Source organism: Melanostigma gelatinosum, assembly GCF_949748355.1.
Source record: "Melanostigma gelatinosum genome assembly, chromosome: 9".
Lineage (NCBI taxonomy): Eukaryota > Metazoa > Chordata > Actinopteri > Perciformes > Zoarcidae > Melanostigma > Melanostigma gelatinosum.
In genome coordinates this window covers 5307703-5334956 of record NC_136642.1, presented here as the reverse complement: position 1 = coordinate 5334956, position 27254 = coordinate 5307703, and the positions used below count along the sequence as shown (strand labels likewise).

Genomic DNA, 27254 nt, shown 5'->3' with positions numbered 1-27254 from the left:
CAAGCCTCTCCCGCTGGTGCCGAGAAGATCCTCCTTTGAGCATGGCTCTGGCACCGCGGGCCCCGCCACTTCTCTTGCCCCTGGTGCTCGCCCTGCTCAGCCTGGCGCCGGCACCCGCCTTGGGAGGCTGCCCGGTGGCTTGCCGGTGCTCTTTTGCCATGCTGCAGTGCCTGGAGCCCAATGGCATCGTCAGCGTCCCGGCACTGGCCCCGCAGGAGAGCGAGAACGTGACAGAGATGTGAGTATGATGGGCCACCTGCTTTGCATGCGTCTCTGAATCAGCATGAGTTCATCAGACGCCTCGATATCGGTGGTTTGCAAAGCTTGATTTTGTCTGCTTGTGTTCATGTTATCAGTCTTTGGCTGACGTTGCATTTGTTTACGAGGGTCTCAATGGCAGAGTTTGCCAATGGCTTCATATGCGATCTGCATCATTGCTTATATTTCTGGGTTTTGTCCAATTGAGTTAATCTAGTCCAGGCGTTAAAATGTAGTGATCATAGAAATCACTCTACAATCATTTGTGAAGTTTTCCGATTGAGTGATATAGAAGCAGTGGACGAAGAGGTCTCATTTAAGGTTGTGCCATAAAGTTGCTCTCCATTGCTTTGACTCAGAACAAGTGCTTTTCTCATGGTTGATAGCTTTCCAATTTGTGCGGACATGCATTTGTTTATTTCTCCTTTTCTGTTGTCTGTTTTCACACCACGAGGAGAGTTTGTTCTCAGCAGTGTTTGTCCAGTTGTGTTTAGCAAGAGATAATGATGACGTCTCACCAAAGTGCAAAGGATTCAAGAGTATCTGTCTCGCAAAGCTTTATTTATCTCTCATTATTTGATACAATCTGTTGAGAGTAGGAAGAAGTTGTTCTTTGCGTTAGCCAAGTCCAGAGGCAGCTTGATGGAAAGTCAATGTACTGCTGCTTGAGATGCATTAGCGTGGCAGTAATTTTGTCACTCTGGTCATTGGAAATCAATTAGGGATTGCTACTGACAATAACTGGCCCAGAGTGACGGGAACTGATGTCCTATTATCCATTGTGCCTCAACGTGTGGCCTCGGGGTCTTTAAAGGATCTGAGCACTGTCAGCTCTTTAGTATTGTGGGAAACCTCACTTTGAAAACTTGGTGTTTTTTATGATGTTGTGATAGCTGCAAGTTTAAGAGATGGAAAATCTGTCCTGAATGTGTGGAAATATACTTTTGGTCCGGTAAAAAACATGTTAGAGTTCATAAACTCTGTGACTTTAGTTCTTCCTTCTTCCGTTTTCTTTTTTTAACTTGATCTTGATTTCAAGTTGTACTTTTCTTTAAAACATTAAGTATTCAAAACAAATTAAGCACTTAGTTGATGATTCAGTTAAAAAAAAGCATCTTTAGATGTAATTTATTATGTTTCGAACACTCAAAATATCAGCTTCATCAGGAATGTGTGGTTTGATGAGGTTTAAGTCCTGAAATGTTGGGAAAATACCCTTTTTAACTTATCTAATGATGCAACGCCGCTATGGCGAGGTCCAGCAATACTTATAGAAGACCTTGTTATTGTTTAGACCATTCATTAAAACATTCTTAGGAAGTTATTAGGGCGCGCCACACAAATTGTAATAAATCACTCCCATTTGTATCCAAACATTTCCCGTACACGAATCGTGTGTTCTGACAAAAGGTTATCGTGATCCAAACAAAGTCATGAGAGCATGACATAGTGAAGAGACCAGATGTGCTCTCTGTGGTTCAACGGACTGGTTTGAGTGGTGGAAAGTGACTTAAGAGGGGTGACAGTTCCATACACTTTGTGACTTCAAATTCTACGAAAAGCCAAGATACATGTGTACTGTGTTCTTAAGGGTAACAAGTAATTATTTCATGTACAAATACCTTGCTGTTATTCATGGTGGTGACCCGCATGCTGTTATCTAAGATACACGCGGCTGGACTGGAGGAAGAATTTTTAATTCTTTGAGGCTCTCATGTAAATTCCACTTCTTATGAAAGATCTGCCGACCTGCGTTTGTCACTCAGGTTGTTCTGACCCAACTCATGTCCTGTGGTTCAACTGGTGCTCAACAGAGGAAGCCGAAGTTCACGTGTTGCTGGGGTCTGGAGGCTGGTTCGATGTCGGTCTTTACAGCCATACATGCCACATGTTTGATTGACACATATTCATGGCCGGGCGGTCACTGCGGGGAAGGTGTTTGAACAAAACTCCTTATGGCTCAGAAGAACTAAGACTTCTCACTCAGCTGCAGCACGTGTTCAGCAAATGACTGTCATTTAACGTTGGCTTTTTAAAACTTTGTATGAAAAAAGGTATGCAGAAACTGACCACCTGTGATTTACAGACGGCTGCTGTATTATTATGCAACCCACCATCAGCTCCAGTGTGGAAAAAGTAAATGTCACTCTCTGCACCGCCACGCTGTTCTCTCTTTGTTCCCGTCCACAGAGCGGAGCAATTATCACTCGGTAAGAAGGAACTACGTTTGTGAAATGCTATTTCAGTGGAGCAAGTCAATTTACTGCTGCTTTCTGCCTCTACTCACCTACAGCCCGCTCTCCTCGCCCCCCTCTCTCTTCTCGCAGAGGTATTTCCTTGTACCTGCAGCTGAACATGTTCCGTAGAGCTCAGGGTGAGGCTTGACATTCTCTCTGAACCGGTCGATCAATAAGTGAGCGGGCCTTTCGCCGGCTGCTGTTTACCGCGGTGCTCTACATGCCAGCAAACAACAACACTTCGCCGAATTGGCAGTGCGAGGGAATACAGCCGATACGCGGAACAAACAAGGGGCCATTAACTGTGGAACGGGGGCCAAGATTCATCATACGCCGAGTTATAAATTAAATTTTGTGAATTGCCAGTCAATGCCTCCACTCAGGAACAATAGATGATATACAACCCACTTGGCTCAATCCAATAAGTAAGGGCGATGGGTGATCCTGGGGCCCACCTGGCCTGTAATCACATTATTGCTGTGTGGGTCAATCAGACATGAATAAAAAGGTTTGTGTGTTGCAGCTGACAAAGAGGACTGGAGGGTTGAAACAATGCCACATGCTGAAAGTGGCTGTCATCAACTAGAAATTACTGCAGGTATTTTTTTTTTTTGGCATATGCACTAAACACTAATACCATGGGGGGAAAAAAAAAAATCTATATTCAGCCAACTGCTTGACAAAGAGCTGTCCCCATGGAAGTACTGTATCTATATATCCATCCATGCCACTTTATTCTTCTACTTCACTACATTTCAGAGGAAAATACGACACTTCTTTCACATTTTTTTCACAGCATTCAAGTCAGTTTGCAAGTGATTTTTACACATAAGAATATATTTCTTCATGTAATCATTAATCAATTCTCTGTCATCAGAAACGGCAGCGACAGTACCAGAGGCAACAGATGATGCTTTTTCTAGAGAACAGCACCCACAGAAACCATTGAAAGTGCTTTAAAGTCCTGATACGTCACATGACCCGCTGTCCACTGTCCTCAGCACCTGCCGTCTCAGCAAAGTGTACCTTAAAAGCATTGTTTTCCACCATATTTAAAGTAATAACTTCAAATATTTTTGTCATTGAAAATTCTCCACTAAACAAACAATAATCAAAGTTTATATTTAAACATGCATGGGCATCAGTTTTTGAAAATGAAATACTGAAAAGCTCATTTAGTGTGCTTCATTAGGACTGTTTGGGTGTTGTTTAAATGCAAACAAAACCACATGAAGCGCAAATGTCCGGGTCTTTCACAGCTCATTCCCCGCTTGCCCATGCTAATGTTGCTAACAGCTTAGCGCTTTGTTTCAGGGACCCAAACTACAGTGACCCTGAGAGCTCAACGTGTTGTCATGAAGGGCCCAAATGCAGCCTCAGAGACGGGCTAACACAATGAAGATATTTTAATAAAGCAAACAAACAGTCTTACCAGGTCAAAGTCCCAAAGGCAGGCAAAACTCCACACAGACACAGCAACGCAAAATCAAACTGACCAAGAGCAGAGGAACAGGGCTGGTATGAAGGCTGAGGCTGAAGGTGAAGGACAGGTGAGTGCAGAGCTAATGAGTGACAGGTGAAACTAATCGGGGCGGGACAGACAATCAACGCTGAATAAGTTGTTGCCCTCAGGTTCTATTCCAACAAACTAACCTTGAAAGGTTCTATATATATTCAGAGCATCAATATAACAGCCAGCGACTATTTGCAAAGCGAAGATATATTGGTGTAATGTAGACATGAAGTTGCTCTCCCCCAGTCAGTGCATGTTAGTGCACGTGAGCGTGCCCCACTGGTGAGCTCGTGGTCGGCATTCTGCGCTCCTCTCATACGCCGGTAACAGCTGATAACAACTGTCCCAACCGACGGCATCATCCCAGAAGCGTAGCGCCCAGCCTCCTATCCCCCCTCAGGTTAACACTGCAGCGCTGCTGCCGTCGTTTGTACCGTTAGCGCTGTTTGCGACGTTAACTATTAGCCGGCGGCTCATCTGTCGCCATGTTGAGAGCTGTCAAGAGACAACATGCTCTTTGTTTTGCCTGAAGCACCTTTAAGTACTTCCTGCTTAGTTTATTTGCTTTAAAAATATGTTATGTATTGCTAATCTTCAAAGTTGATGCATTTCTATTTTTTCAATCTTCCATTGGGGTCGTCTAAAAATAAAATGAGGTTATTTTTCATAATTTGTTTTTATTACGCTTTCCCAAGGATATGTGTTCAAGAGAGGGCTGAATACATGCACGTATCCTTCCGTATTTGAATCGTGTTAATGAAGAGTACTTCTGGGCTAAATGGACGACGTCCATGTATCGGGTGGAGTGAGAGGTGGAGGAGAACGGGGCAGACAGTTTGCGCTGGCGAGATCCTTGGTGGGTCCGATCAAGCCATCTATTCATACTTCCCATGAAAAGAGCTGTCTGTCCTTGCATTGAGTGCTGAATTGATCCACAGCTCACTAGTTATTCTGAGGTAGGCTGTCTGGAAAAGTGGAAAATTACTAACTGAGGAGAATTTCCCATCAGTCTCGTCTACCCGGCGTCTCTTAAGGCATTATGCTTTTTTTTTTTCCACATGAGCAATTGATTAAGTTCTGATACGAGCTCTGTGGCTGGCGGTTGGTTTTGTTATCCGTTTGTTCGGTGGATGTCGGGGAAGTCAGACATGTCAGTGGGGGTTAAATTTGAATGCTGCCCTCCTTCTTTGATGCCATTGTTTCAGATCCCCGCTCACTCCCAGTCTTTCCTGTTCTTTCTCCCAACTCTCAATAATAACACCTTTTAACTGAGGCCAATAGTTTGCAGTAATTGGCTGCTGCGTATTGACACAAAGGTTACACAGGTGACTCAATTCAGCCTCTTTGGTCACATTCAGTGTTTTGAGGATTATCATCGTCACTATATTTCTCTGGTTCACTCTCTTGGGTACAAAACTGCCTTAAAAAAAAAAAGAAAAAAGGCCAATCGGTCTTCTTGTTGTCTGGTTGGAACGCCCTAAATGATGAACACGAACGATGATAAACTCCTCTTCATCATTCTTTTGTGTGTCCCTAAAGAAGGAACTCATTCCCTTCTTTCTGAAACTCTGTAAGTGGTTTGTGTCATTTATTTTCATTCAGTGTCTAGATTCTATATCTACACCGCAACAGGATGAAGGTCACAACAAAATGTATGTATTTACCTTGCTTCTCTCTCTCTCTCTCTCTCTCTCTCTTTATCTCTTACTCTCTCCTTTATTAATCAGTTACATAGAAAACCAAGCAGCCCTGGAGAATATAACAGAAATTGATCTCGCTAACTACAGAGAGCTGAAGAACCTGTAAGTAATGCTTTTCTCACTGAGACAATATTTAAACACTATTTCATGTTACCTCATGTTACATGTTGTAATACTGTTTCAATGCAATGTACTGAATACTGTTTGTTGTGTCCACAATTCTCAATACATTATGTAACTCCATACAACTGGCCGCTCAGTAACCCCCCCCCTTTACTTACTGTTGCTATGCCGATCAAGCTTTCTGCTCCGGCACAGCACAGACAGTATGCGTCTTTTTACAACGAGAAGGTAGATTTAACCCTCAAAGCTCTTAGTCATTTTTCAAACAATCAGTCCATTAATTTCAGATGGAAGGTTGAAAAAAGTTGAATCCATTCATAACACTGATGCTTGTATTTTTCTTTTACATTTACTCCAAACCCTCTTTCCAATTAAAGCAAATTGCCCTTACTACAGCCTCGTACACACCACTTTCAACATGGCGAAATCCAAAGCTCTCCGTGCCTGGTTAGGGTTGCTGAGCTCTGATTGGACAATAAACAGTTTGCTGGAAGGGTTTCTAAGAGGTTGGATGCACACTATGTTGTCCGAAAAAATATCACCGTACGCTGTGGAAACCAGATTTTCCTGAAATAGAAGTGGCCTTGAACAAACCATGAAAAACAGCTCCACACAAAAGGTCCACAAAAGTCTGAGTATGCGGTGTCCACACACGCTTGTCCGCCATCTGAAAAAGTATCTGAAGGTAGTTCCGTCTGTAAAAACAACTCTCGTGACCTCAGTGAGGACAACGAGTTTGTCTCAGAAAGATAAAAGTCAGTTCGATAAGAAGCTGTTAGATAGATCTGAAACATTCAGTCAATTAATCGATTAGTTGAATCGACAAAACATGTATGGGTAATTATTTTAATGGTAGATTCATCTTTTAAGTCCCTTTTTAAGGAAAAAGAGGTTTTAACCTGTCAATTGGGAGCGTCTCTACAAAAAGCGAATTGAAGATATTTGCGAGTTTGTCAATTTGGGGTTTATTCACATGATTTCCGACACTTCACAGAGCGAACAATTTATTGATTATTTGAGAAAATAATATTACCAGGTTAATTAATGAATAATGACAATAATGCAACTCCTGCATTTATTTAACTCACACTCTATTTGATTACCGGCGTTGTGTAAGTGCTTTATTTCAGTCTAAACAAACCGTCTTCCCATGTTTGTTGTGCTTTCTCCCGCTCTCCAGCACGGTCACATTGTGTAAGCTGAGGCTCATCTCTGCCAATGCCTTCCAGCGCAACCTCAAGCTCCAGTATGTGTAAGTGTCCTTGTCAATACAAAAGGATTGTCATCCGCGTGTCATGTTCTGACCTGTATGTGGGTCAGCCTATTTGTCGCTGTCAGTCAGTGCTCAGCCGGACCTTTAATATTGCTGCATTTCTCAAAATCACAGTGACTCAATCGCTCGTTCAAATGGTTGTTACTCATCCACGGGTCTGGTAAATGTCTGAGCTCATTTGTAAACCACAAATTGCATTTATTAGAAGTCGTCTTTCTCGATGGGTGTCATGTAAAATATAACATCCAGCTGTTTTGTAACAAATTGTAACAGACAAATTAGCATACTTCAGTATTAGTTCCAGTTTCTCTCATATGAGTGTTTATCAATTTCATAATTTGGGGTTTTGAAACGAACAGGGAATTTCAAGACATTGGGGTCTGGGGAATTGTGATTTGCATTTTTCACTGTTTGATTCATCAATAAACTAACCTGAAGATTGAAGCAGATTAATCAATGGTGAACGTAATCTTTACCAGCTGAAAAATCAATTACTTCAGCTGTTATGTTATATTTTTAATACTAATAAATGTGCCAAATACTGTACCATAGAAACATATTTTATCGTAGAACAGTAAATACATATTCAATAATACCCGCCTCCTTTTTCAACAATCATCTACAAAACAAATTAGCAGGCAGCCTGAGTTTTCACTCATTATTTCTAAAAGTCACATGATGTCATTTCTTTCGGCCTTTACATTTGTGATCAGTTTGGCCTCTCACGCCAGGCCCAACAATTAATAAAACCACGAAGACTTATCTGGTGGAACCATCAAATCTGTCTATTCAGCAGCAGCTGACCCTTATCGCCTCCATCTTGTCCTCATCGTTCTGCTGAGCGTGTGCGACATGTCCCACATTGCTTATCTGAAAGACAGCAGTGTTTTCGAGGAACAGAGATACAGAGGTGGGGGGGGGGGGGTGGAAGAGTTGGGCGGGGTGGGCTGGAGAAATTGGAGAAGACATCCACCAGTCACCTTTTACTCGCTCACTTTGGCGGATTATCGACAACTGATGCATAATAAATACACTCCACTAAGGGTCCATTATCACTTAATCAATACTTCACTGTGGAGGGAGAGGCTGGGCCGGGGTTGGGGGGAGTATAGGGGCTTCTGTGTGACAGATGTATTTCTGAGATTAAGAGGGAAAGACTATAACCAAACTAAGCAGTGGACATGGAGGCTTGGACCACTTTCCATTTTCTACTTCTGCTCACGTCTCCACCCACAACCCTCACGGACCTCTATTATAATATTTTATTAAATTCAGTACTTAAGAAAGGCCAAAAGAAAACGAGCTGCTATTCCCGGCTCTGCTCTCCCCCTGTGGGCCCGGGTAGGAATTGAGCTGGTAATAGATAAGCCCCAATGGCTAACCCATCTGACATGAACTTTTGGGAGCAGGGAAAACAAATAATTGAACCCTTGGCCCTGCCAGACTAAATATGTATTGGCTTCCATGTGGGCGCTCCCCAGTGTGGCTTTTTGTCATCTTCTGGGGGAGCTTCATTTACAGCCTGGTCCTTCGGCTGTCTGAGGATCATTTGAGAGGCACTGTGATGATATTTTAGAGCCCTGAGAGGATTGGCAAAACGATATGTAGCATTCACCCATGACAGGATTACAATAATGTTTTTTAATGACTGTATTCAATATTTTTGAAATCTTGGAGTGCACAGCTATTTTAGTGTACACAAGCACAGTGCGGTTTCAAGCTAAATGCTAACGGCAGCATGCTAACATGCTCACAATGACAATGCTACCATGTCTATGTGTAGTATTTACAATGTGCCAATTAGCATAAACACAAACTAGAACTGAGGCTGATGGGATTGGCATCAGTTTTGCCATCCCGGTCTCACTCCTCAACTCGTCAAATACCAACGTTTGGTCAGTGTCCAACGGTGTCTGGTGTTTGGTTATAAACCAAACCAAAAGTTTTGGAGAACTTAAAATCGTGACCTGATTATGGCGCTAGATGAAAAGTCAGGGGATCACCAAAGTGATTTCAATTTATCCTGAGTGGAGGCATGAATATGTATACCAAGTTTGGCAATCCACCCATGATAGAAAATAGTTGGTCAGACACTTCATGTCAAACCGCAAAGGTCTACCTCATAGTGGCGCTTGAGAAATGTCAGGTTCAAATTCATGAGTATTCATCCTCAAGGGACCTTGAACGTTCATACAACATTTCATGACAATCCATCTCATAGTTGTCAAGATATTTCAGTCTGGACCAAAGCGATGGACTGACATTGCCATCCCTAGAGCCATGAAGCTAACATGGCTGAAAACTACTTTACTACGACACTGTACACAAACAGTACATTTTCTACAAAAAGGGGAAACTGTTGTCTGCGTAGCCGAGCTGCGCCCTTCCTCCGAGAAGTGTTTGTGACTCTGAACTAATCACCTAATGTACTGAAGACTGAGCAAACACGGAGAGAGGTGTGCTGCAACTGTTTGTGAATGTGGCCCCTGGCTAGTGTGAAATACTTGCCAAAGGTAATTGATCAGAACCCATTTGGATGCATTGACGTTTTCCACTGAGGGTAATTCAAAGCAGGTAAGCATCGCTCTGAAAGAGAGCAATCAAATCACACTGCGACTCAACTGCAAAACAATGAAAGTACCATTTTTACTTTCATTCTTCTTTTATTTAGCCTGACAAAAGTTATTTTCTAAAAGATGTATTGTACTTTTTTCTCAAAGCAACATTTGAGCAGACAGCGTGAATACAAAACTCATTTCAAATACACTGTGAAGGTACTGTTACCTTATTGATTATGTGCAGACTTCTTTATCTGGTCAGGTGGTTCTTTCCTCTCATGCTAACTATTAAGCACGATACGTAAAAAGCTTTCCTGAACAAGGTACATCCATAGACTGTATAAAATAGTGCGCAGCATAAGTTGACTACTGAATAGCGATAGGACAACAAAACAAATGTTGGTCACATTATGTGTCTCCTCTCATCTTTTCATAGGAACCTGGCATCAAACTCTCTGGAACACATCTCCTGGAGGGTGTTTCACTTTCTGCCCCTGCTCAACCTGTGAGTCCCTTTAAACTCTCTCATTCATTCAAATACCTTTGATTTTCCAGGAGGTCAAGTTGGCTGTAAAGGAGGAATTCATCTTACTTGACAAAGCACTTTACACCATATGGTTAGGATTACGGCCAGACACTACAAGCAAAAACATTTTCATGCACATGGTCAATTTTGAGAGTGCGTGCTAGTTTTCGACAAAGAAACATCCCAAATATACATTTCAGTGTTTATTTACTACTTTGCCTATTTGCGGCTGTAGATTTCTTCTAAATTCACCAAACGTTAGCATTAGATGTTGCCTCATTTTACATGTTTAAACATAGCACTTTAGAGCACTTTAGAGTTCCATGATTAAATCTATTACTTAGATTATGTTTTACCCGCTTCACCTGTTGTGCCTCCTCTTAACCTTTTGTTCGTTGCAAGCCGCAGATGGCACCTTGTCACCGTTAATGGCAGAGCAGCGAACTACCGTACCTTTACAGCCATAGGGGGGTACGGCTGACTTTAACTTGAAAGGTCAAGCCCAATATCAAACCTGCGTCACAGTCTGACTAACTTAACACAGCTTGATAATCAAGAAATCCTGCTGCTGCTGCTGCTGTATTTCAATTCTCCAAGGGCAACAGTGTTTTTTTAGTTCTAAAAAAAGACAAACTGTGAGAAGGAGGCTTTTATGATGTGCTAAATCTTAAGAGTAATCTCTCGGTCGGGAGGCCTTTCAGTGTTCTCGTGGTCATATAGCATTGTGCTTTCACCAACAATTTCCCAGAGGTTAATTCACGGGTGAACATAATTAGCTATTGTAAGAGCAGCTATTGCTGCCTTTTACAAAGTGATTGACTTATCAGTGCAAAGCATCCCCCTTTTCACCATACTGCGCATAGCTATTGAAAGCTATAGAAAAATATAATCATTATGAAGAATTTAAAGTTAGAAGGAACAAAAGGTTATTTTCCATCTAAAAAGGTAAAATTCTTCAAGGATTCTTCAATATTGCAAAAGTTTCTTATTCTTTTAATTGTTAGTGGTTTTTAAAAGTGCTCCGTAAGTGTTAATATAATAAAAGAAGCCAATACTGTTATGCTTTTACATAAAACGAGCATGTCTGCGATGAAAAACAAAACAACCCATTCATTCGTTTCTCCTATTTATCTTATTAATAATGTGTCACGGTTGAAGTTCTTCCTTGTGTGTTGTTGACGAAGAAGGAATTAGAAATTGAACTTGTCGCCAGCAGAGATGACTTTCGCTGCGTTTGCTCCTCAGGGTTTTGAGGGACAACCCTCTCGTTTGCTCATGTGACCTCCACTGGCTCCAGCAGTGGCAGCGGAATGAACGCGGCGACGTGGACAACCAGATGCTGTCTTGTTTCTCCGACGATCAAGAAGTACCGCTCAACTCTTTGGTGATAGATAACTGCAGTGAGTGGCTTCCAGACTTTATTTTTGCACTGATGTTATAGAATGTTATCAGTAATACTGCATGTCAACAGTAAGATGTGCAAAATGTTCCAACCAGAGATCAAGGCCAAAAAATGTTTGCATATTCATCGATTCTGGATTTTTTTCAATGACAGAAAAGTAGGAATTTTAATTCGGTAATTAAATAAAAAAATGATGTTGTTTTTGGAAAAACACATGAGACACAATTTCATTCTGTATTTTTCTACATCTTAAAACATATCTGGAGAGAATATTGTTATATTTTAATGTAAAGTTCATGACATAAGTCTCCCTCTCATGTGGTGCTAAGAAGATGTCAAAAGAACACAGCTTCATCCTGTTGAAAAGGAAAAAAAAATAATAACCATTTGTCATCCACTTCTGCATATCAATGCCTTCAAAGAGCAGGTGCAGTGAAATGCAGGGAAGAAATTGGTTCGCCAGCGTTGCCGTTTTAATCGCATAGAGCGGGAACATCTTGTTGCCAGGAAACATATGAGAGAGTTTTTGGCCCTGCGGCGCCGTTTCTCTGAACTGCCAAAAGAAAGGAAGAAATTATTTTTTTAAAAGGCTTGGCTGTCTTCACTCAGTCGTACCATCGCATTAGCGACCCGTTCTCATTGCCGTCTCCTCTGCTGCTCTCAGGTCTGCCTGAGGTGATTATTGTCCCCTTCAAAGATTCAAAGATTCAGGAAGGAGGCAACCTGACATTTGCATGTCAAGTGACAGGAAGTCCAACTCCCAATGTGAGATGGCGGACTGATGAGCTCCGCTCTCGCTTCTTTACCCAGGTAGTGAAGTAAATTCAGTAAATGTAAACATACATTAACAAAACATCATTTGCTATCTATTGCTGGCTGTATTTGTCTGAGGCCACGTGTCTGTGTGTAGATTTCATTTCACAGTTTCCTTTATTTTCTGCTTTTCTCACTGTGCTGTAAAGCTCTTTAGACAAACTGCAGCTTAAAGCCGTTTAAATAAAGTTCAGTTGGCTTCTGTAATCTATTGATCTACAGTATAGTAAATTGGATCCCATTTCACCCCTCTAACCCGTATCCCTCTAAGTGATTTATATGCAGTTGTGACCGGGCTGCATTAACCTCCTCTGCTCTTTGTCTGCACCGTTGACTGCTGACAGGAGAGAATCTGGGGCTCCACATTAGAGCTGGTCCTTTTCCTCACCAACGCTTCATCCAACGACAACCTGCACAACCTGACTTGTGAGGCCGAGAACCAAGCCGGGCCCGGGGAGGAGATGGTGCAATTGGACATTGAGTGTAAGTGCCTGCAAAATAAAACCACACTCTCGAAAGCTCACGGGCTCAAAGCAAGTCGTCGGGGCTTAATGGAGGTTAGGGCGAGGGCACACTGGGGCCATTTTTCAAGTGCAGGCAGGGTGGACAGCCTGAGAAAGGAAAAATGCACTCCTGATTTCATCTAAATGCCCCCTCCACAAGCACGAGCATGTACCCGTGACGCTTCTAATGGAGCTCTTTGTCATCTGCCTCTCACTCTGGCGACTGGCGAGAAGTGTTACAATAGTATGAGTGGAGTGCTGCAGGTATGGCTAGCCATGTGAAGGAGGGATACAATGAGAGGACAAAAGAGAGTGCGCTTACCTCTCTCCTCGCTCTTAAAGAACTCCTTCAATTCACATTCACACTGTACTTCTAAACTACAGTTGCAGCTTGACCCAGGAGGCTTGCTGTTGTTTTCGCCATTCAGATGCATTAGCGCATCTCCGAGTCGAGCAACACGGAGGAATGACAGCACCCAGCGGTCCCACGGAAAAACGCTGTCAGATGCATTAGCGATACATTACTGAAAAAATACTGCCCAAACAATATCGTCTATCACCAACTCTGTGACACTCATTAGAAAATAAAGGCAAAAAAAGAGCGGGGGCGCCAATCAGCTGAGGCCAAATGCACGAGCATCGAGGGACAGATAATGAACGTCAGGAAAATGTGGCTGATAAGCCGTGCTAAGATCTGATTTGGAGCCTGTGCTAATGGACTTTTCCCTCCTACTCCGGAAAACCGCTTCATCCGCAGTGATTGGCAGTCTGTAAATGCGTTAGTGCAGCTAATCTATCAACATCAGCCCCCCTGGTGGACGGACACTCGTTAACCGCTAGCCCTTTAATTACTCTTAATTACCTCCCTGAACAGTGGGTGTTTACTGCTGAGTGGCTCTCTGTGCCATTGATTCATGGCGCTCGTGTGGCTTCCCTTTCATAAAAGAGCATGAGTCTTTTTTTGCGATGTCATTTAAAGTAAAAAGGTGGATTCAGAGCACAAGCGTTCTAAATATCCATTGTCACAAAAGTTAATATTTTGCATCGAAAGGTTCAGGTTAACTGTGAATCTGGCTGGACTGAATCATTTTGTGTATTTCCTGAAAATGTTCATTGTCTAAAATCCTCCAGTGAGAGCTGGCAAGGCTCACTAAACACAATGCTAGCCCTCCTTGTATCCCCTGCAGTGAAATAGCTGGTGTAAGTTTAGTAGGGGTCGCTAATGGATGATTAGTTAAATGTGAATCACGGTGCTAATTTTCACCCAGTACAACGGACCTCAGCGGGGTCTGGATGAAAAAGACCTCAGTATCCCCTGAGCACAGCACTTTCTGAGGCTGGGTCATGGGTTAAGAGCTGTAGACTTGTGAGGGGTCTCTGCACTTGAGAGTCCGTGTTCGATCTAGACGAGGCCATTTCCTGTAACCTCACGTCCTGCGCAGCTTCCAGGTAGCTGTTGTGGTCGGGGCCACGACGACGACCGGGATTCATTATTCATAGCAGGTCAGCACAGGTTCGATGTTCAGATGGAGAGCATTGATTCATGGAAACTCAGAGAGGAACCTTTAGGACGCTTTACCAACTGTCGACTTGCACATGATGAAGGTGCAGATTCAGCATCCAATTGTTGTCTGTAGGCTTGTGCATTTAAAGGACCATCTCCGTAATCATGTTTTGATTTATTGGCAATGGCCAGTGCAAAGTACTTTTATTATTATTTAATTTTTTTTGCTACTTTGTACTTCCACTTCACTACCCTTCAGAGGGAAACAACTTTTTTACTTAAATTAACGATATTTTCTCAATTGATTGATTAATCACTTGGTTTTTGAAATCTCAATAAATAGTAAGAGAAAACATTCTCATTAGTTTCCTAGAGCTCAACGAGACGTCTTAACTTTGTCATACGAACCCCAAAACCTAAATGCATTTAATGTACAGTGATGTAAAAGCAACAAACCGAAAACCGATTAATTGCTTACTAAATAGATCCATTTAAGGACCGTGTTGCTACCTTTGGACAGAACCAGGCCAGCTGTTTCCATCTGTTTACACACTATTCATTTTAAGTCTTTTCTTTGCAAGTTGACATTCCAAATAAGAAACACAAAGTCAGGAGCAAAGGAAGCACTTTCCCAATCACCTACTGCCCGTGAACTCTCAAAACATCTCCCATCAGTTCCAGTCAGAATCATCTACCTGAGGGACGCCGTGCAGCAGCACCACTGGTGTTTCCCCTTCGTCGTGGATGGCAACCCTGAACCAACCATCTCCTGGCGCTACAATGGCAACGAACTCAAACAGAGCATCTTCATGTACACCCAGCTCATCCCCGACTCGGGTGACGGATCAGTGAAACACGGATGCCTCTTCCTCAACAAGCCCACCCACATGAACAACGGCAACTACACTCTGATCGTGCAGAACAAACTGGGAAGAGATGAGGCCACGGCCATCGGGATGTTTATGAACAACCCGTTCGACCCGCTCGATCCTGAGGGGATATTTCCAGGTGAGTTCCTGAAAGTGTTTTGGAGCCGCAGAAGGTTATTGTTTTTCCGAGCAGCATATCCCATAATGAGCAGAGGAGGCCATTAGGGCAGCTAAAAGAGGAATCTATCTGACTATCTTCTTCAACACGGCTTGTGTTGAAACACTGATTAATCTGCAACATCTTTCAACAAGGTCCTCAAAACACAGAGTGGTTACAAAGCAATGGATGAAAAATAAAGGAAATGTTCCTGAACAAGTCTGCATTGAGGACAATATAGATAGTTATAAGTTCATGAAACATGATTAGCTCTTAGAGATCTGGGTCATTCCTGATTAACTCTGAACCAGCTGTTGAGCAGCTTAACACTAATACACACTCATTTACTACCAATTACTAAACATTAGTTTCTATTTGCTCCCTCAAGTAAAGTATAGAAATAAAAATGAATTAATAATCACCACCAAATGTCATATTCTGCCCTAAAGATCGATTGCATAGATACATGTCTGAAAGAAGTCATGTTATGGAAGCAAAATAGCCCAAAATCTCAAAATTGACCACTGCATTAAAAAAAAACGTTATTCACTATTTCTATAGAAAATAATAATTGGAAAATAACCAATTTGTATTCATCAGCTAAAGGTTCAATATTGAAACAGTGCGTGTGTGCGTGTGTTTGATAAGTTGCTACATTTTTTTCAGTGCACCCTTTAATATCACCGTTTGCTTCTTCGGTTCTCTTTAATGTGTGTCCATAACTGTGTTTGTGTTCTCGCTTCCCTCACGCCAGTCCCTGATATGAATCCAAGTAAGTAACTATCCTCTCCCAGCATGTCTCCTCAACACTGCATAGACTTGATGAGCAGTCCGTCTAAACAAATCTCATTCCTGCCCCTCAGTTCCGACAAACAAATCAAACATGGACGTCACCGAGAACCCGGAGAGTCGAGTGTTTGTGGTACGTCCGTGCGTCGACATTCCCGCTACAAATATGACGATCAGTTGGTGTTAGTTATCAGACCGTCAGTGATGCGACTGAGTGTGACTGTAAATCTGTCTTTGTTTGAACAGGTGTCTGTGGCTGTGGGTCTTGCTGTGTTTGCCTGCACTTTCCTTCTCATCATGATTCTGGTTATTAACAAGTGTGGCCAGAATTCCAAGTTTGGTATTCACCGTAAGTTGAAACATAAATTATTTAATTCACTGCACGCATAATTCAGCCGCCAGTTGATGAAAGGAATAATTTGACTATTTAGCTGGATGAGAAGCAGATGTTTCCTAAAATGTCGAACTATTCCTTTAAATCAATTATATGTAGCAACAGGTGCTCACTAATCTCACTAATACATCAGAAATGTAACTTCCTGTCACTATTTTGGAACTTTTATTTTGCTTTCGAGCTTTGGAAGGAGCCAGGCTAGCTGTTCCCCCGGCTTCAAGTCTTGGTGCTAAGCTAAGCTAATCAACCCCCCCCCCCCCCCCCAGTTCTAGCTCCATCGTTAACACACAGGCATTAGAGTCGTACATGCGAACTGGAATGAGCCAGAGTCAAAACGCTCTACCGAGTTATTGTTCCACATCGCCCATGGTTCTGTCAGGCTCTCAGAAGGCAGTCTGCAGCAGAGAGCGACTAATATAGGATTTCCACTGAGCTGTAACTTTGCACACGGGCAGCCGCTGTGTCGGCCGGGCTAAAGTGCCTTAATTACTGCATGAGAATGGCGGCAGAAACCTCCCTTGGCCACTGCCACATGGTGAGGGCCATGAAAGAGGATGGATGGAGGAACAGCTAGACGTGATATAGCTCCACTTTGACCCCCCCCCCAACAACACTCACACACACATCTACCCTTCTCAATCGAAAAGTGCCTAAGTGGGCCTGATTGCCTAAGTGGGCCCTGCTCCCTCTTTCCTTTCCTCAATCGCTTCTGTGCTCTCTCTTTGTTGTTCCATTTTCTACCGTGCTGGACTCTAGGGGTTCTGTGGTTTGCCTTGCTGAGTGGGGTTTTACAATTTGGGCCCCACTTGTTTGGCTTTTAATACTTACTGTAGTCAGGGGTTGCGAACCATTCAGGCTTCCTTCCCCCCGTTTTTCAGTTCAATGCGTCCTGATTGCTGCATGGTTGATAATGGTGATTATTAGAGCTTGTCATCATCTGTCACCACGGCACCGACAAATGTGCAGCCTAGCTGGTGGCGGCGTTGATTCCTCGGTGGGGAAAAATGAGTTCTGAATTTTCTTCGGATGGCCAAGTGGTTGGAGGCTGATTAGGTGTTACGCACCCCTCAGTTTTGAATCCCTCTTGTTTGCATCTCTTCCCCGTGTCATTAGGGTCATCAGTTTTGGGAACTGAGGATGACCTGGCTGTGTCGCTTCGTTTCATGAACTTTGGAAGCAGCCCGCCTTCCTCAGATGAAGACTCTGGTTTATCCAGCTTCGTAGAGAATCCACAATACTTCTGCGGCATCATCAAGGAGAAAGACATGTGTGAGTGTTATTGCTGAACTTGTTTCCACTCTGATGATGTTTGATGGTTCGTCACAGCATACATACTTATGATTTTTCCTGAAATACAACGACATTTCAGTGTTTTTCACTTACTGACTCGGCACTTACATCTCCAGGACAATTACCTAAAGTTACACATCCTTGCACAACTGTTCTCTTCAAATATACACATGGCACTTCAATAACATACTTGCTTTAAGATACTCTTAATGTGTTTTTTGTTTAACACATTTTATTTTATATTTTTAAATGATGTTTTTTACTATTGCGCTGATTATTGTCACGCACCAATCGCTAAGCCACATTCCTTGCATGCATATCGTACTTGGCAATAAACCGTTTCTGATTCTGATACAAACACTTTTTCAAGTGGGGTGTTTTGGTCACTGTCTGTTATTTCTTTTTATTAATATCTGCAATATGTTGTTGTTTTTGTCTGCTAATTAAAAAATGACAGAATAAGATGGGTTTAATTAATAAGGGACAAAAAAATAAACTGAAGGAGTGAAATCTTTGCCAGTTTGTTGCAAACAGAAACACATTCCACCAAGATTTTGAAACCTTTTCTGTGTCTTAATGTTCAGGCGTCCAGCATGTTAAACGGCAGGACATCGTGTTGAAGTGGGAGCTGGGTGAAGGAGCGTTTGGCAAAGTCTACCTGGCAGAGTGTGCCAACCTCAGCCCCGACAGTGACAAGATGCTGGTGGCCATCAAGGTGAGTGAATGGGCATCATTGTTCACCATCTCAACGGCACTTTCACTATTAAAGCTGGCGTCCGCAACATTGGAGAAAACAGGAAGAGTAAGTTCGATTTTGAAAGGAGCCAACTGAAAAACTCAGCCCTGTGTTGCCATTGTTTTCCAATGAAAGTAGCCAGCAGCACCAGCTCAACAAGCCGCTAAATAGCGAGAAAGTCAGCAACACAGACAGGCCGTCCCTTCAGGCCTCCTTCCAAAGCCACTCCCCCCAAAAAAATTATCATTATGAACGTTGAACATTATGAACGTTGAACATCATATACATTATGAACATTATCAAAGTTTATTTATATTGAAAATGTTGCGTGTCCAAATTGCACCAAATTATACAAAACACTCCATGGGGTCCCAAGCAATACACACACCAAGTGAGAAGTAGGTCGGATGAGCGCTTCTCGAGGTATGCAAAGAACACACAGACAGAGATGTTGTGCTTCATAGTTAGATTGATTGATTGCTGTCGGGATGTAAACAAAAATTCTAAAATTCATGACCTACCCTCGCTTTGAAGTGGTTTTATTCCCTCATTAAACAAAAGAGAAAAACAGGAAAAAATGCTATATTGAAGCAGCAGCCAGTTACTTTTTTATCTGTATTAACTGCAACACTTTCCGTACTTAAAACAAGTCACATTTTGCAGAGTCCAGTTTGGGACCTTTGTTACACGCCCCCATCTCTCTCCCCTCTTTTCCTGTCAGCTCTCTGCTGTCCACTATCTAATAAAGACAAAATGAACACTCAAAAAAGCTGAAAGTACTCTTTCAAAATGCTACTTGATACCACACCAACAAGAGTTAAAGTAAACACACGGCACTTACTCTTAAATCCTCCGTGCACTGAAATAGCATCCTGCGGTTTCAGAGTGAGATGGCTTTATGGAGGACAGCCAGGTGGTTTAATACACAGCTCATGTTACAACAGGTTAATGCAAACCACAGCGAATAAAAGCAAGAGGGTCAATCCGGCTCTGCTCGAGTTCATCTTCCCATTAATCTGTGCTTTTATTGCAACACATCATCACTCATAAGCAGGGGCGTAGCAAGGAATTCTGGGCCGAGCGCGACACACAAATCCTCCCGCAGCTCTGTTAGCACTGCTTTTAATGTAGTTGATTTAAGAGGCCCACTTTGATTTATAAGCCCAGTAACCAGCAACTTCATGTAAATGCCCCCCCCCCCTCGTGTGGTCACAGACTCTAAAGGACGCCAACGAGTCGACCCGCCAGGACTTCCAGAGGGAGGCGGAGCTGCTGACGGTGCTCCAACACCAGCACATTGTGCGATTCTACGGCGTCTGTACCGACGGAGAGCCGCTGGCCATGGTGTTCGAATACATGAGGCACGGAGACCTCAACCGATTTCTCAGGTAAGCAGACCTGCTCGTGATGCTCGAGTTCAATTTCAGCACAGTTGTATTTCTTTGAACCAATCACAACCGTCCTGGGCGGCGTTGAGCGCGTGATGCGGCGACGCTGCCCTTATAGAATAGATCAGGCAGGCTTATGCATGCTGAATGTGAGCCAGCAGCTCAATTGGAAATGGAGCAATCATCATTAAGTATTTACACTCGAGCAGAAACAATAAATCGATCAATAAAATATCCATCCATAGCTTTTTATTTATTGCCAAAACGAGTCGATGAGCATCTAGAAGTCTTTTATTATATCTTTGGGTTTTAAACTATTGGTCTGACAAAACAAACAGTTAAAATATCTTTGGCTTCAGGATGTGGACATTTTTTGCTATTTTACATAATTTCATAGACCAACCAATTCATCATAAAATATAAAAATGACAGTGAAAGATATGAATAATGATCCCAAATTGAACTTAAGGGGTAATGAAGATGGCCGTTAGTGGCAGCCTGACTTACACCTGCGCTTTTCCGAAAAAGACCAGTGGACTAATTGTCCTTTTTGGACTTCCAGTGATCTCCATGAATTAACGTCTTCCTCCTTTCCCTCAACAACAGCTTTAGTGTCCTTGAGCAAGGCATTGAACCCGCAACTGTTCAAAGTCTGAATCTGTTTTCTCAGCCACACCAATAAGTGCCTCTGGTTATTTAACGACACTGGGAGCTGCAGTGATACTTCACTGTCAGTCAAACCTGACGTGTGCTTAAAGGTTGAACCCACTCAGCTGACCTCGGTGGCCTGTGTGGCTCCGGTGGTCACTCAGCGTGTCTGTGGATTATGTGTGTTTAAGTACATGAAAGACGGCGGCTGTGGAAGTGGTCACTGTGTAGACTAATAGTTTGATGCTGCTGCTTTTCCTCCGTCTCTTAAAGTCTCTAAAGTCCTATTTACAAGAGCTTTAGATGATCTGTGGCCCTAGATAATATCAGCCATGAATTACTTTTTCCTCCTCCTTTTTTCCCCCACTGGCAGCTCATGTCACCTGTCTGTCACAGAAGATTTGAACACTGATGGACGCAGTAAATAATCTGATTCAGCAGTTGTACTTCTAGACGTGATGTCTCAAGAAGAGCATCATAGCAACAACTCTAATTTTTTCGTAACGTGGTGACGGACGGGTTTTAAAATGTGTCGTTTGAATCGAATCGCAACAAGTTCAGAAACCTTCGGAGGGAGCTGAAGGAGTCACTGAGGACTGAGACTGGGTTGACCTATTAGAGCTCTCTTTGGCACCTGGGAAACCATCTGACTATTAGAGCAGACGCAGTTGATGCTGTCTGCCAGGTGTCCTCCACGGGAGACAGATTGGGAATGAAACACACACACACACACACACACGCACGCACACAGATTTTGCCTGAGATATATGTTCACCAATGGATGGAAATCGCATTTCCAGCAGACAGAATGGGTGAAACGACTGAGGGCCCCCACAATGCAGCTGCTTTCCCACCCTGCCACCTGCCTTTTAAACTAATAGTGATTGTATAGACAACTTCCTTTGTAAGGAGGGGACAAAGTGGAGAGGAGAGATATTAGGATGGATGGAGACACATCATCTGGGATTTGCTCATTTAGGCTGGAGTCGGACGTGAGAGTGGGTGTTTATGATCCACGAGAGTCAATGTGCTCCGCATCTCCGAATTGCATTATTGCAAATCAATTGTAGGCATATTACAAGCCTTATGTTTTCTATTAACCGTCCCTGTTAAGCGGCTTTATTATGGCGTGGTCAGGCCGACCACGTCTGTAATGCCCTCGAGAGTTCATGTATGTCAGAAATGTTTCAATCTGCAGATTGCATGCTGAGGTCATTGTCCGTCAGGTCACCCACGGTTGATGCCATAGTTACCAACATACCGGGAGCCCAATCTCAGCATTTCATTAATGTGAACAGCCAATAGAGGCAGAGAAGAATAGCAGAGGCCAACATGTCCTGTTCTTTACAAATGGAAATATGTGTGATCGTAACGTAACCCCTTTGCACTGCGCAGCGGACGGGAAATATTCTATTCTGGCATCTACCAATCAAAAATGTACAACATTTATTGAAACTGGCATAAAAATCGGACCACTACAAACATATCTTACTTCAGAAATTACAAATAGCACATTATGGACAAGCTGAGTCCTCATTAAAAACGGCTCACTCAATTATCAAGTATTTTCTAGATTTAAGAATCTATTTTTCCACCGTTTTTCTATTGTTATAATTAAGACCAACTAGGTTTTACATGTAAATAAAATACTACACTGCTTAGATAGTTGTTGTTTTACGGAGGGTATCAGTCGGCTAGTTTTCTAGTGCTGTAGAAGTACAACAGCGGTCGTACAGTGATGGAGAAAAACAGCAACAAATCCTGCAGGTGACTTAGTAAGACGCTATCCAACAATTTTGAAGTGCTAAAAGAGAAACGAATAGTTGTTGTTTTTTTTGTAGTGACAAATGTGCAACTGAGCTATAGAAAAATTAAAAAAATTTAAGATATTGGTAATGCTGTATTTGTGCTCTCGCTAAAAATTGAGTGATTCACTTTTATGTCACAATTAGTGCGTGACAAGACAATCCTCGTGGCAGTTTAGTGGCCGAAATGAAATTGTCAGGGTGTAACTGATACACTCTGGGTCAACTGGTGGAAATCCAGAATGTGTACATTTACTTTGAGACTTTAAGGACATTAAGGACTGAGAAAGAGAGAGAGAGAGAGAGAGAGAGAGAGAGAGAGAGAGAGAGAGAGAGAGAGAGAGAGAGAGGGAGAGAGGGGGGGGGAGAGAGGGAGGGAGGGAGGGAGGGAGGGATGGATGGATGGATAGATATGTACTTTATTTATCCCCAGGGGGAAATTTGTATGTTACAGCAGCAAGACACACCAATTAGCAAGTAGCAGAGTAACCAAAAATATTAAGCATTAAAAAAATGCACAATAGAATAACAGAGTAGGACAAATGAAATATCAGAATATAGAACATATAAGATAGAACAACAAAAATGCACAGTATATACAATGAAATAGAATAGTGTTGAATTATCTGACTAGGTGAAGAACAGTAGTGCAAAAGTCAACCCCAGCAAACAACAAACTTGAGCAGGATTGTGTAAGCAGGACTCTTAAGTGCGTATTTCCACATTGTTATATGTCTACATTTACTTGAGTAAAGGATCTAAATACTTCTTATCATCGCACATATTTCCCTGTCATCTGTTTAATAAAGCACAAAACCCCCCATTTCAATAATCTGGAAGAAAAACAGATGTGGAATCAAGCAGCTTCGATCCAAAAAGCACTCACATGTTCCTGGCGTGTCCCCTGTAGAGCTCACGGCCCCGACGCTCGTATCCTGGAGGAGACCAAGATGCTCCCGCTGGGTCAGCTCACTCTGCCTCAGATGCTGCACATCGCCTCCCAGATCGCCTCGGGCATGGTCTACCTGGCATCGCTGCACTTCGTCCACCGCGACCTGGCAACCCGCAACTGTCTGGTGGGGGAGGGCATGGTGGTGAAAATCGGAGACTTTGGCATGTCCCGAGACATCTACAGCACAGATTACTATCGGGTAAGTGGCTGAAAAAGATAAAGACGAGAAAGTTATGTTTTCTTTTGTCTGTCTTTAAGTATTGCTTCAGCCAAATTGTAAAAAAAAAAAAAACTTTCCACTCTGCCCTAATGTTTGTGAATCATTTAGCTTTTGGTGGATTTGGGCCTATTTTTCTTTAAACTATGAATTGAAGCTATTGCGGATGTTAAAACACTTATTGTCCAGATTGTCTGCGTTATATAAAATATACAGAAGGCCATTTCCACTACTGTGGTGAAAAAAGGACCCTGTGAGACATTGTAATGATCAACAATCCCAAAATACTGAGTTAGCATCTCAAAATAATGACTGACCACCTCAATATTATATTATCATAAGATTTCCAATTATATTGAGACGCTAACTCGTTATTTTGAGACATTAAATCATTATTTTAGACATATCAAGTTCTTATTCTGAGAAACTCATTCATTATTTTGAGTTTTTAGACATTAAATCATTATTTTGACATAGCTTGTCATTATAATGACAGTGGTGTAAATGGGCTTCCATAATAATCAGTTTGACATTTGCTTATAACTGTGTTACTCAAAACATTGTATTTTTGTTTGAATTTAATCAACAAAGTAAAGTGGTTAAATGCTCACCTTGAGACTTCCATTATGCAGCAACGATGAAACATTACATTTCCCCGTCTTCCTCCTAAGGTGGGCGGACGTACGATGCTGCCGATCCGCTGGATGCCCCCGGAGAGCATCATGTACAGGAAGTTCACCACGGAGAGCGACATCTGGAGCTTCGGCGTGGTCCTCTGGGAGATCTTCACCTACGGCAAACAGCCCTGGTACCAGCTGTCCAACAGCGAGGTGGGTTGGAATGAACAGTTTGTCACCAACTTTGATCTGCTTTGTTGTGGCCAGGAAACATTTCCACCAAAAGACAGACATGTCTCATTTAAAGGGTCAGTTTAAAAAAAAGACATGTTTCTTACTCACCTTTTGTGGTGTCGAGCTCAGCAGATCGGGTTTTATTTGTCCAGTTTTTTGAGACATCTGGAACTGTCCCAGGCGCCTCAGGCAGCCGGGGCTGGAGGCACGATGTTTGTGGGTTGTCCGTCTGTCCGTCCCGTCCTTGTGATCGCGATATCTCCGGAACTCCTTGGGGGAAATTCTTCAAATCTGGCTCAATCGTCCACTTGGACTCAAGGATGAAGTGATTGGAATTTGGTGGTCAAAGGTCACTGTGACCTCGCAAAAAACACGTGTTTGGCCATAGCTCAATAATTAATATGCTAATTATTATGTTAATAATAGGATGAGATGATGATTGATGACGTTTTGGACAGACGTTGAGGTAAACTGCAACTGACTGGAGGCAAACAACCTTGAGGCAGTAGTTCAATCATGGTGCTGATCGAGACATATCTGACCTCAGACTGTTGAGAGACTCTGTTCATGGATTTGTCAGTATTTTGCATAGTTGCAGTCCAGTGAAAGTCTTTATTTGAGTGTTTTCTCTCTGCTCTTTAGTCTTTCACTTCTCGGACTTAAGTTGGCACCTCAAGTTCAGACTTCCTGTCAGACATCAGGATACATCTTGGCATGGGGTAATTGAATTGAATCTCCAAACCTCGACAAATGAAAGTGGAACGATCTGCCTGGCTCGTGATTCGATACTTTTTTTGTGATGTGGGTGAACTGTCCTTTTAAAGTAGACCGATGAAACTAAAAGGAATTATCTTGTGCGATCGTTTCTCTTTTAGCACTTCAAAATTGTTGGATAGCGTCTTACTAAGTCACCTGCAGGATTTGTTGCTGTTTTTCTCCATCACTGTACGACCGCTGTTGTACTTCTACAGCACTAGAAAACTAGCCGACTGATACCCTCCGTAAAATCAAAACCTTTTTGTTTCTACACTTAATGTTGTACAGACTAAACAGATGGATACAACTTGTTTATTGCGTGAGCTTCAGAGGCATTGGTAGGCAAACCTTTTTACTTTGGTTAGTTGGTTAAGCTAACTAAGTTAGCTTAGTTTCTTTGGCTTTTTCAATGAAAAAAACTCTGAGCGTGAGTAAAAACTGTAAAGCTGAGGGTCCGACAGCTACATGACACATAAATAACTGTAAAGCTCCGTAAAGCTGAGGGCAGCGATAGATTGATAACTGTCTGTATGTTCTTCACTATGAGTCACCCCTTTCACATTGTCACATTGCTAAAACATTGTCATTTGATACATAAATGGTGATTGTAGCCGCTTTAAATCGACTGAAATATGTTAAATTATCTATATCCTGAATACGGCTGCCTGAAAGGCTTTAGTGCTTTCACATAGTTCAGAGTTACAGAACAAAACCTTTTCATTGAAGTCGTGGATACTTCAGAGCATATGTTGCTGAAGTTCTTTATGTCTCTACGCTCGTAAACTAATCAATAAATTCATAGTAATTAAGGGCAGTCCAGTCTAGCCTTTTCAGCTCGAGCACCGAGAAGTGGGACTCCATTGCGACCACAGCGGTGCTATTAAAGGCCCAAACCCTCTCTCCTTTCAAGAGAAGGGTAGATCACTTTTCCCCGGCACTCAATTCTAATCTCATTGGCTCTCATTTTTGCCCAGTGCCAATGAGCCATAACCTTGTTAACCTAATCTGTCTCAGGCCCATGAGGGTCAGGTGAAATTATCATGTTGCCTAAACACGCAGTGGCGGCGATAAATCATCCCAAAACACTGATTCTGCAGTGGCGTCAGCCGGCATTTTGGGGCGTCCGCCGTGCGTCTGCGTGCCGAGCCGCGCGGCTGACTGACCATTTGGGTGTGAATTGGCTGAGCGCTGACAGGACGCTTCTGTTCATTGGACCGGGCCAAGGTTAACAATGGGGAAGAGATTGAGTCAGTACCCCTTCAAATGGAGAGCGCAGCGAAACCCGCTCTCCCATCCTCGACAGTGATTTATTCACTGAGCGCGTGAACTCATGAGCCATCGGAGCCATTAGTGTCTCAGCTGAGGGTTATTCATATTTTGGCTGCTCTCATTTGTCCCCGAGGTCTCCGCTAATGGACACCTATCTGTAAAAAATGTTCATCCGTGATGATCCTTTGTCTCTCTGAATTCATTTTAGCACACTGAGAATTAGCCACCATGACGTTGACATTTTAGTTTTTAATTTGACATACAACAACTAGATTGATTGACATGAAATTTTGGTTCCGGCGTTCATGGTCCCCAGAGGTTGAGCTGCACAAACATTGATCCCTTGATCTTTGATCTAGCGCCATCATCTGGTCAAAGTTACTGTTGGTCCAGTTCTTTAGTTTGTGATTCCCATCAGCCTCAGCTGTACTTCTGTAAATCTATATTCTTTGTGAGTTAATCGCCGGAGAGCTGAGCTATGAAGTTGAACTGACACGTTACTGTACATCCTGTTAATATAACATTGTTTTTGAACAGGCCATCGAATGCATCACGCAGGGACGGGAACTGGAAAGGCCACGCACCTGCCCGAAGGACGTGTACATGCTGATGCAGGGCTGCTGGCAGAGAGAGCCCCAGCAGAGGATGGTCATCAAGGACATCCACAGCCGCCTGCTGGCCCTGGTCAAGCACCCGCCGGTGTACCTGGATATCCTGGGCTAA

At 42.8% G+C, this 27254-nt stretch overlaps 1 protein-coding gene across 1 annotated transcript; it reads left to right on the top strand.

Annotated features, from left to right (window-relative positions):
• Window positions 1-41: 41 nt before the first annotated feature.
• ntrk1 (neurotrophic tyrosine kinase, receptor, type 1) lies at window positions 42-27254 on the top strand (the record flags this gene model as incomplete). The annotated part of the gene is made up of 17 exons (XM_079274919.1): window positions 42-238; window positions 5736-5810; window positions 7012-7083; window positions 10099-10167; window positions 11434-11588; window positions 12255-12400; window positions 12748-12886; window positions 15086-15418; window positions 16191-16208; window positions 16300-16358; window positions 16472-16574; window positions 17733-17888; window positions 18494-18624; window positions 19861-20033; window positions 23397-23637; window positions 24327-24485; window positions 27069-27254. 17 exons carry the CDS (start codon window positions 42-44, stop codon window positions 27252-27254), a joined length of 2412 nt encoding a protein of 803 aa, XP_079131045.1.